General features: G+C 38.0%; 1 protein-coding gene across 1 annotated transcript in view; it reads right to left on the bottom strand.

Annotated features, from left to right (window-relative positions):
• Positions 1-824: 824 nt before the first annotated feature.
• Mbd2 (methyl-CpG binding domain protein 2) overlaps positions 825-10791 on the bottom strand; it is a 105569-nt gene continuing 95602 nt past the window's right edge. The window contains exons 7-9 of the mRNA XM_015482369.2: positions 9446-9623; positions 4745-4883; positions 825-1293 (exon numbers count right to left, since the gene is read on the bottom strand). Coding sequence (XP_015337855.2) covers positions 4757-4883; positions 9446-9623 — 305 coding nt within the window. The 3' untranslated portion in view covers positions 825-1293; positions 4745-4756. The remainder of the gene's footprint in view (positions 1294-4744; positions 4884-9445; positions 9624-10791) is intronic.

Here is a 10791-nt window from a genome sequence, read left to right as displayed (position 1 = left end):
TTGGGTCTAATTTTAATTTTTATTGAATTTATTTATTTACCTATTTTGTGATGCAAGAGACCAAACCCAGGCAAGTGCTCTATCAGGACTACTTTTAAATGAACTCAAGAGTTAAGAAGTATATAAATTGTTAATACACAATGACATTATTTTTGCTCTACTTCTCAAAATTTGCTTTAGTTTGCTTATAACCACTCCCTTCCTTTCTTGGCATCAAATTATTTAAATATGTTCTGATTTTAAAACTCACTCAATAATATAATGCCAGTTTTAGTAACCAGATATCAAGAAATTTAAGTGGTAATAAAGATTTGGCTTATAAGCATCAACAAAAAAAAATTGTTAGTACTTTGGGGGCCAGATAAATGACGGGTAAAGTATCACAATCTGCTTTATAAAGCAACTCTGCCTAGAAACTACTTCTCACTATGGCAAAGCTTCTGACCTGCACCTGTTCACTCAGTAAGCTAATGGGCGTCAGAAACAGCCAAATATTCTAGCAAAAACAACAAACACGGACTTCAACTAACACCTACAGGGCACCTGCATACCTAAAGCAAGCCAAAAAGAAAGAAATAGCATGGCTTTTATGGAACTATCAAAAGTACTAGTGAAAGACAAGAAAAACACTGCGCGTGCTACCAACAGTGCAACGCTGCTGGTCGAAGCACCTCCTGGGGGCAGGCTCACTGCCCATGCACAAGCTACTTTCTACCACCTCCATCAAACCCAGGCCCAGGGATCAACGCTGCATGTCCATCAGGAATGCTAATGAGGGGCTATTCACTATGTGTGCTCTTTAACAGAAAAACTTCCAATCAGTCTGTGAATATAATCATTTATTTGTCTTTACAGTGATGATGGAAGAATGTACAGTTGTCCTCTTTCAATAAAGTATAAAAATCTGTTTATATACAGTGAAGTCACAATAATCTTTAATTGGGAAATTTATTTGGTACTCCTGATCTGTTTATATTAAAACTGTGGGGAAACAAATATTTCACGTAAGTGCTACATTTCCAGTAGATTGCACCTGGCATCAAAAGCTCAGCTTCATCTTAAGGGTCCTGCTTGATATTACAAAAGACTAATTTTAAGTCCTAGGACTCAAAATAAACATCATTTTTGAATAATAGATATATACATCAAAAATACATCTAAAAAGGCATTGGTTAGTGCTATTAAAAAGCTCTATGTGCTCGGGTACATTTTTTTCTTACAGGCAAAACCCAGTGGAAACGTTTTATTCAATTTCTAGGAATTTGCTCTTGGGGAAAGTCAGTCGAAAGTTACCTGTAAGGAAAAACAAACAAACTTAAGTAATTCAGTGATTTATCAGGTGAGAAGAAACTTGAAGTAATCAGAGCCTAAATTTCACTTCGAATCAGAAGTCTCAATTAAACATTTAGTTACAGTACATTATAAATACAAAGTATTCAACATATTCCCTCATTATTTCAGATGTTTTATTTTGATGATACTTTTTAATACCCATTTCATTTTCAAAGAAAGTATATGTACCCCTTTTCATACTTATACAAATATTCTCTATCTACCATTAGCTAAATCAGCATAAAAAAGGAATTGAAAGAGTTCATAATAGATAGCAGCCAAATCTAAGCATATTCTGAGAAAATTTCTTACAATGATTTATTCTACTTCACAATGACTGATTTTACTTTAGGGCATTTATAGATGATAGATATGCAGTCTTTTTATTGCTTATCCTTTTATCATGAGATGGTCCTGTGCAACTGCAAAGTGAACTATTTATGTCTTTGATATGATATCTCATTCATAGCTAAATATTTTAACTCTTTTGTTTTATAGTTATCTTCTTGCAATCATTCCTAAAATGTTTGATAATTTAGACACTTCTCTATGATTGTAAAATTTAAGTAACAGTAAATCTAAACCTATCATTTAGCTAATAAGCTAAATAAAAATAACTAAAGCCAGGTATCGTAGTGTACCCCTATGATCCCAGCTACCCAAGAAACTAAGGTAGGAGGATTACATTATAAGTTTGAGGCCAATCTTGGCAACTTAGGGAGATCCTGTCTCAAAATGGAATAAAAAGGGCTGGGGTTTTAGTTTCAGCTCAGGGGCACAGCATCCCGGTTTAATCCCTGATACTACAAAATATGAAAATAAATAAAGAAATGCAGGTCCACCTTGCCAACAAGGAGCATTATAAAGAGCTGTGGCATGATGTTGACAGGCCTGAAGGGAACCACAGGTTACTTTTAACCACAGGGTCCACCTCTTATGACCAATGAACCATGTGAAGTTGGCTATGTTCCACCCTGTGCCAAACTAAGTTCTACCTATTCCACATGTTATTATGGGCATCCAATTAAGTCATGTGGCTGATGCTCCAGTTTCTCAAGCATTTAGGCGTACATGGGGCTAAATGGATACGTTAGGTAAATGTAATTTTGATAACTAAGAAGTACCTCTAAATCTTTCACAATCTACAAGTCTAATGGCCTGATCTAATAATACCATTCTCAAGTTTAGAATATAACATAACATGAAAATCTCTGCCTACCTAACATACCAAAATACTTGCCACTTTTTAAGAAATTATCAAACCTCTAATCATTTAAAAATTAGTTTATTATTGCTACTACACATTTGTACAAGGCAATGAGCAGGTGCCAGCTTCTATAAGTGGAAAGTGCCTAAAACACATGCTTTCTTACACAGATTGAGCTCTGCCTTGATCTCAACCTGCCAAGTTCTCTGCAAAGAAAGCACAGGTTTAGTCTACAGCCATACCACCCTGACTCAATGTGCCCATTTTCATCTGATCTTGGAAGCACAGGTTTGATAAAGCCTAGACTACATGGCCTTTGTTTACCCCAAACTGTTGTTGGGAGAAAAGGCTGAGGAAAAACCAAAGCTAAAAGCAGAAGGCCTTCCCAGAGTCTGTTCTGACACAATGGCACAGAACCTGGTGCAGGTGCAACAGTGCAGAGTCCCTCGCTGCACCCCAGAGCCGCAGACAAAAGAAACATGCTCAGACTTCTCTCTGGCAAACTTTATATATACTATGTACACCCACCCATGAGAGCCCAAATAACACATCCTTGCTAGTTTGGAAAACAAAATACCAAGTGTAAATACAGTGTCTTCCTGTCCTCATCAGGAAATTAAATAGGGTTGGTGCTGGTGCTGCAGTCACTGGACTTGCAGATGTAAGACACTATATCTCTTATTTGGTTTAGGTATCGTTGTGGCATGAGTCATTCCTGAATTAAGGAAAGGCACTCATGGAAAGGGAAGATGGTGTCAACAATGACACTCATGCTCACTGCCTCTCTCTGCTCCTCTACCACACAGGAATCCCTCCCTCTCTTCCAGACAGAGGTAAGGGGAAATATTCATCTTGCCACTCTCTCAAGCTCACTACTGATCAATCACTTGCTCAAGCTGATTCTATCTCCAAATATATCTCAGATCTGCCCTTTCCTCCTCTCCTCCCTGCTCACTGCCCTTTCCTCCTCTCCTCCCTGCTCACTGCCAACACCCTCCCAGCCAGTCTCCCTGCTTCAAGTTGTCCCTACTACAATCCATGTTTTCCTGCAGCAGCTGTAGGGATTTTATAAATAAGCAAATCTGATTATGCTATTCAGCTTCAGTGGACTCCCACTGGTGTTAATGATAAAGCTCAAAGTCCTTAACATGACCCACGGGCTCTGTGTGATCAGGTACATTGCCTACACATTGGCCCTCCCTCTCCAGACATACCATGTTCAGATCATGTTGATTTTTCTTTGTTCCTTAAAGAAACCAAGCTTCCCTTTGCTGTCCCTTCTAACGGGACCCCTGAAAATCTCCCGACATAGTCCTACACACTTCAGGCCCAATGTAAATGTCACTTCCCCAGAGAGGCTTTTCTGACCTTTCACACCATGTTAACTAACCCATCTCTCCTCAATTTGGGCTTCAAAGGAAACAAATAACTGGCTAATGGGTGGCAGAAATTAGAACAAGGGATGCCAAGATACAGGATAGAAGTTGGGAAACAAGATGCTACACTAAAGGCTAGGGTTGCGGCTCAGTGGTAGAACGCTCACCTAGCACATGCGAGGCCCTGGGTTCAATCCTCAACACCACATATAAATAAATAAATAAAATAAAGGTATTGTGTCAACTACAGCTAAAAAATATTTTTTAAAAAAATGCTACACTGAATACTTAGAAATCTGAGTGTAATCATCTAAAGAAAATATATACCCACGAAACAGAGACTATGAACTTCATATGTGGGTTTAAGGGTAAGATCAAAATTGTATTGTAAATTATGTACTATATTGTCAATGTCCTTCTTGTTCTCTCAGCATTGAGTCTACAGTAAAGAAAGCCTGGAAAAAGTGAAGAATTTCGTCTATATTGCTAACATAATTCTAAAGAGGGATCAACATACCCCAGAGGGCTAATGGGGTGAAGATGACAGCTACCTTCCTCTCCTATAACCACTCCTCCCTCCCTGACACAGTCCTTTTCTTTTTTCTCTGCTTTTCTTAAATGACAACTTGGAGATTTCCCACCTGATTTAATAAATGAGAACAAACAGGTATAATAACTTATATGGTCATTAGATACAAAGGGGGGGCCAGACAGCAGCATATGCATAACCTACGTAAAGCAGCAGCTTTTTCACTCAGTGCTGAGGAGGCTGCAGACAAGAAAATAAACGTGTGAGTTCCAAGTGTGTCTATGTCTGGTGTCAGTTTACCTGATCATATTCTTAGGCTTCATCTCCACTGTCCATTTCAACATCCATCTCTTCTGTGTCAGCAGCCCGGGAAAGGATGTCTGCCATCAGTGCTTCTTCCAATTTTTTCCGTACTTGTTGTACTCGCTCTTCCTGTTTCCTTTTCAAAAACAGAAAAAGACACTAAAAATCTGGCATGTACTGAAAATATGAAGCTGCTACAAAAGTCCATCCCTACTTCAAAGTCACTAAATTCCCCAGGAAAAATACACTTTCCTCTCCTTTGACTTTGCAAAGATTGTTTATAAACTCACAAACCAAATACACTGGTACCCTTGACTAAATGAGGGATGGTCACAAACAGTTATCTTTTGTCTCATAGAGAATTCTCAAAAGAGTCACTTTACTTTAGTGACCTCTTCCTCAACTCCAAGAATCTCAAATGTGTGAAGATATAGGTATATTCCTACGAAAAATAATTAGAAATAATTTGGAGGCAGGGATAGAAGGAGGAGGCAACATGAAGAATAAAGAAAAGTGCCTTCCTAAATGAAGCACTAAGAAAGACGTGAAGTAGAGAGTCGGTGGGCTGGGACTTGGCCTGGCATTCCATGGCTACATTGGGAGAGAGTGCTCTCCTGGGCTCCCAGGTCTGCAGGCAATGGGACAGCATGGAAAAGCCAGGCACATAAGCCTGCATACCAAGAACAGAGACCAAAAATCTCCACTTCAACCGAGAGAAGCTGAGCACAGCAAGAACATGCCATGGGTTTTTCTGTGTCTTGGTGACTGCAAGGAGTCCTCAAAAGTGAGTTAATAAGGCTCTGAACCATCGGACAGAGAACAAAGCCCAGGAGAAAATGCTGTTGATAGACACTTTGTCTTAAAAATTCTGAGAGGGCAAAAGAGGAATTTACATCGAGAACTAAGTAGAAAGGCCAAAGTTGAAGAAACACAAGGGAACAGTAAGGACTGGCAGGTAAAGGCCCCGGTGAAAATAAAAAATGAAGAGAGGTGAAAGCAGAGGGAGGTGGGTTAACTACCAACAGAGAACAGGTCAAGTGTTCTGTTGAGAGCAGAGGAAAGATGGTCAGGATGGATGCAGAGTGGGAGATGGAACACAAGGAAGACACAACAAGGAAAACGCAGGGCTCTACTGGAAAAGTGATCTTCCAAACAATAACTGAAGGAAGACAGCTTGCAGCACTGCCCAAATCTAGGACAGCAGAAAGGTAGAAGCACCATGTCACAGAGGACGTCATCCTCGTCATGGAGTAATCACTTCCTGGGGGCTCAGCCAGCTGCATTCACACATGCTCTCCTCCAGAGCACGTGTCTCTAGGCTCAATGAGACATGTCCAAGGTAGGAGGTAATGAGGCACATATACTATATAGCCACAAAAACTTCAGATCTTTATTAAACTCCAAAACAGCAATGACTTCTACTCTTTAAATAAATTTTCAGCTTAAGGGGCAGACAGGGTGGTTACTGGGTCAGCCTGAACTCTATAGCTTCTGTCATATAAGAAGACACTGGAGATGACAGATTTTTATGTAGTGGGGCAGGATCAACATAACACATCTGTTTATTTCTTAAATAATCTGTCTCCCTGCTTGCCCACTGACTCAAAGTTTATGCTAAATGGCACATCAGTCTCATGGGAAGTGTCTCACTTTTCATAACAGACTACAAGAATATATACCATTACCCTGGAGTAATCCCATCAGGAAGACAGGGAAAATGGAGCAAACTGTGCTTTTGGATGAAGAACTCTATCTTAACAGCTAATGAAGACTTTTACTTTAAGCAGTACTTCTCAACTTTATGATAAATGTTGAAACTAAAGTGCCCACGGTGGCAGGCAGAGTTCTAAGATGCTCCCCAAGCCCTCCTCACTCCACTCCTTTTACCCTCCTTACATAATTTTTTCCCTGAAAATGAACAGAACTTGTAAGTATAATGGGGTTACTAATCGAATGATCTTGAATTAATCAAAACAAAGATTTATACAGTGGTTCTCCAAATAAGAAGAGCCCTTAGTGAGGCTGAGTCTTTCTGACAGATGTGTTTAAGGATACATGAAGGGGGCTATATGGCAAGGAATTTCAGGCCCACCTTTAGGTGCTGAGAGCAGCCCCATCTCTTGGCCAACAAAGGCAACAAGAGTCAGCCCTTCAGCCACCGAGAATTAACACTGTGACAATTGAGTTTAAAGAGAATCTTAAGCTCCAGAAGGTAAAGCAGTCCAGCCAACACTTTGATTTTAGCTTTGTGAAACCACGCAGAGAATCCAGGCTGCTGAACCACAGAATCATGAGCTAATAATAAATGGGTCTTGCTTTAAGGTGCAAAATTCATAAGAATTTGTTATCAAATATTAGAAAGCAAGTACACAGGTGGATGAAAATATTATCAAATAAACTGAAAAGATATATACTTAATATTGACATCTTTAGCTGGAGGTTTAATATAAACAGAATATTGGCCACACAAATCAAGGAAAAGTAACAATCCCACTTACTGTCATTTATTTTGAACCTATAGGAATTCAACAAAAAACGTTTGCTTAATAAGTTCTGCTTAATTATTGTTATGACAAGTAAATCAAATGAGTAATTTGATAGATAAATTTGTCTGAAAAGAAAATCATCTAGACCTGGCTTGGAGACAGTTTCTTCTACTACCAGATGATGTGATATGGAAGCTGTTGGCATTCTCATGATACCACTTAGAGAACCTCAGTCCACACCCATGATGATCTGGTGGAATCCCTGATGACTAACTTGGTCCTCATTCCAAGATGGAAAAGAACTTTTCCTTGAGTAGCTGTCTTCCTCAATGGTAAACAGTGCAAAAGGCATGTTAATTCCTCAACTCAATTTTACATTTTGCTATTTTCTTTTTTTTTTTTTAATGTTTATAGACATTTATTTTTTTATTTATTTATATGTGGTGCTGAGAATCGAACCTAGTGCCTCACACATACCAGGCAAGTGTGCTACCACTAAGCCAGAGCCCAAGCTCCCTATTTTAATTTCTTCAGAAATAAAGTTGATAATAAACTCTATGCAAATGCACTGGGGTTGTGGCTCAGTGGTACAGCACTTCTCTAACGTGTGAGACACTGGGTTCGATTCTCAACACTGCATATGAATGAATGAATAAATTCCAAGCAATCAAGTCATATGACTAGAACTCTGAGCTGTTTTATACCCTTGCAAAGGGAATTACTTTAAAACCCAAGAGCTTTCCAATATAAATCTAGCTAGACTCATGCATTTAGAAATATTTTTATGTCAACTTTTTATAGATTTAGAAAAAAACAAAATACAAATAGAAAACATATTTTTATATTTTGTGATTCAAAAGTGCCATCTGCTGGTTTTGTCTAGGAATAATACTCCAGTAAAATTTTGATTTACATTCGGAAGATGGGAACAGTGAAGTATACATATTGTCATATTTCTGAAGCAAATATACTATAGCATCATTGGTATCAATGATATCATTAGGTATCCTTAATTAATGATACTGAAGTTCCTAAATACTAGACAAGAATTTCTTTGAGGTTTTACTACCCAAAATAGTTTTGTTTCTCCTGAACAATGGTTTGCTCATACTATCAATCTAAGTTAGATGCTTTCCCCTTTTACTATTTGCTACTAAAAACCTAATTTGTGGTCCAGTCTTAGAAACAGTAAAAGATGTTAACAGAGGCAACTGTGTCCCCTTATTCCTGGCTCTTATTCTTTACCCATTGCTCAGCTTTCTTATGTGCTTCTCTTCTTGCTCTATTGTGTGTTTGTGTGTTTATGGTGTCTGTCTTTGGAGGCACCTTAAGTATTTACTGAAACAAAGTGAAATAAGTAAATAAATCTCTAAATTGAGCATAAGTGAGGTAAACACAATCAAGATAACTAAATCATACTTTGAAAAGAAAACTTAGGGCAATATGGCTATCATTTGCTTTAGAGAGATCTTTTGTTTGCAAATAAACCAACGCAGGAAGCAATCATAAAAGGTATTACTGAATGAATAAACTGAGAGAACAGGGAACTAAAATTCAGAAGCCCAAATTGTAAAACTGTAAAGATGATGTGTAAAGAAAATAATTGTCCTGAAAGCTGTCCTTTGGAAATGGTCATGATGGTCCCCCTTCCACCTTTTACAAGCATGTATTTATTATAACAGTACTTTATCATCATCTTCCATTACTTTCAGAAAAGCTCTGGGAAGGAAGGAAGAAAGGAAGAGAGGGAAGGAGGGAGGGAAGGACAGATGAAGGATTTTCTAGTGAGTGAATTCACTTGCAGTTTGAGGATCCTTTTTCTGAAATGCTTGGGACCAGAAGTATTTCAGACTTTTGTTTGACTTTAGAGTATTTGAATATGCATATTGAGATATCTTGGGGGTGGAACCCACGCCTGAACACAAAATTCATTTGTGTTTTATGTATTAACTTAAATACACAATCTGAAAGTAATTTTATACAATATTTTTTAATAACCTTGTGCATAAAATAAGGTTTCCTGGTATGGAATTTTTCAATGTGGCCTCATGGTGGAGCTCAGAAAGTTTCAGACTTTGAAGTACTTTAGATTTTAGATTTTTGGATTAGGGATGCTCAACCTGTACTATGTGTGACACTGAACCTAATGGGCAATATAAAATTTATCCACAGGCAAAAATCAAGCTTTATGGGTTATGATAAACTGAATTACCTAATGTCTTCATCTGTGACAATGAAAGCTTTGCAGAGGGGCTGAGATGTGTTAAGCCAAACAGCGGGGTTCTTTTCCACAGCAGCAGAGACTTGTCCCGTGATTGGTGCGGAGCTTGTGTGCAAAGCACTAGCAACAGCAGATAAAAGGGTCTCATCATTACTACCCGGACCAACTCCTGCAATCAGAAAGAAGCAATACTTAAAATTTTCAATGTGACAAGCAAACCTTATGTGACCTGAAACAATCAACATTTTTGTGTTCATGTAGGGTCATATGTTTAAAGTCAACATGAACCAAAACAGCAAAAGATGATATCACAAGCAACTAACATAAAAGACATAGTAACAAAAAAGTATAGCATTTCAATAAAACTTTTAAAATACATTTTCTAAGGTTTTAAACTTACATTTCCTCAAGTAAAGTCAATTATTTGAATAATCTAAATCCTTTATAAAGGCATTAGATTATGCTCAAGTATCCCAATTAATGTACCCTGGAATAGTCCCTCCTTTTAGCTTTTAAAATTAATTTCTAGTAATATCCCAAAATTTATCTTCCTTGTTTCAGGACTTTGAAGGAAAAGTCAAAGCAAGCATGCTGTACTTGCAGCTTTAACATCTTTTTCAAATGCCTAACTATCCAGATTAATAGAATGAATGACTGCACACAGCAAAATTAAAATGAATTGCTTAAAGTTCTAAAATAGTTCAACTAGTTAAAACAATAATTCCCAAGAACACAAAGAGACAAAAGTCAAACTATAAATTATGAGAATTTCTGAGTAATCCACAATCAAGACTCAGATGCTGAAATTCTAATACTGGAGGGATAAAGATTCTCTAGAACACAGAGTTGCCATATGAAATGACGGGTAGATTGGCAACTGAGTTCTCCATCCCACATTCCACTAGCTGCCAAAACTGAACCAGAGTGCACATTCTCCCACTGCTACTTACAGCAACAGCTTGTAGAGGGAGGGGCAGAAAAAGAGCTTAGTTTTTCTTTTGATAAGAGGAAGAGAGAAAGAACAAATGTTGGGCCCAATGCTGCTAGAAGCTGGAAGTTTGGGAAATCCTATTGTTCATTTGCACTCAGTACTAAACACACACAGCACATGCATTAAATTAGATGACAAACCCAACCTAGAGCCAAAGCTTTTATACAGAAAAAAAATCTAAAGTAATATACTCCATAGAGGCATCCCTACAAGGTACAAGTCTCTTATGTATGTCCTCCCTGGGTTTACTACCACACAAGGGGTATGCCATCCAGCTAGACACACATGATCCCTCAAAACAAAGACCTGGTATCATTCAATTCTTTTTTTTTTTTTTTTTTTTTTG

Source organism: Marmota marmota, unplaced genomic scaffold (assembly GCF_001458135.2).
Source record: "Marmota marmota marmota unplaced genomic scaffold, marMar, whole genome shotgun sequence".
In the NCBI taxonomy this organism is placed as follows: Eukaryota; Metazoa; Chordata; class Mammalia; order Rodentia; family Sciuridae; genus Marmota; species Marmota marmota.
This window is presented reverse-complemented; position numbering and strand designations above follow the sequence as displayed.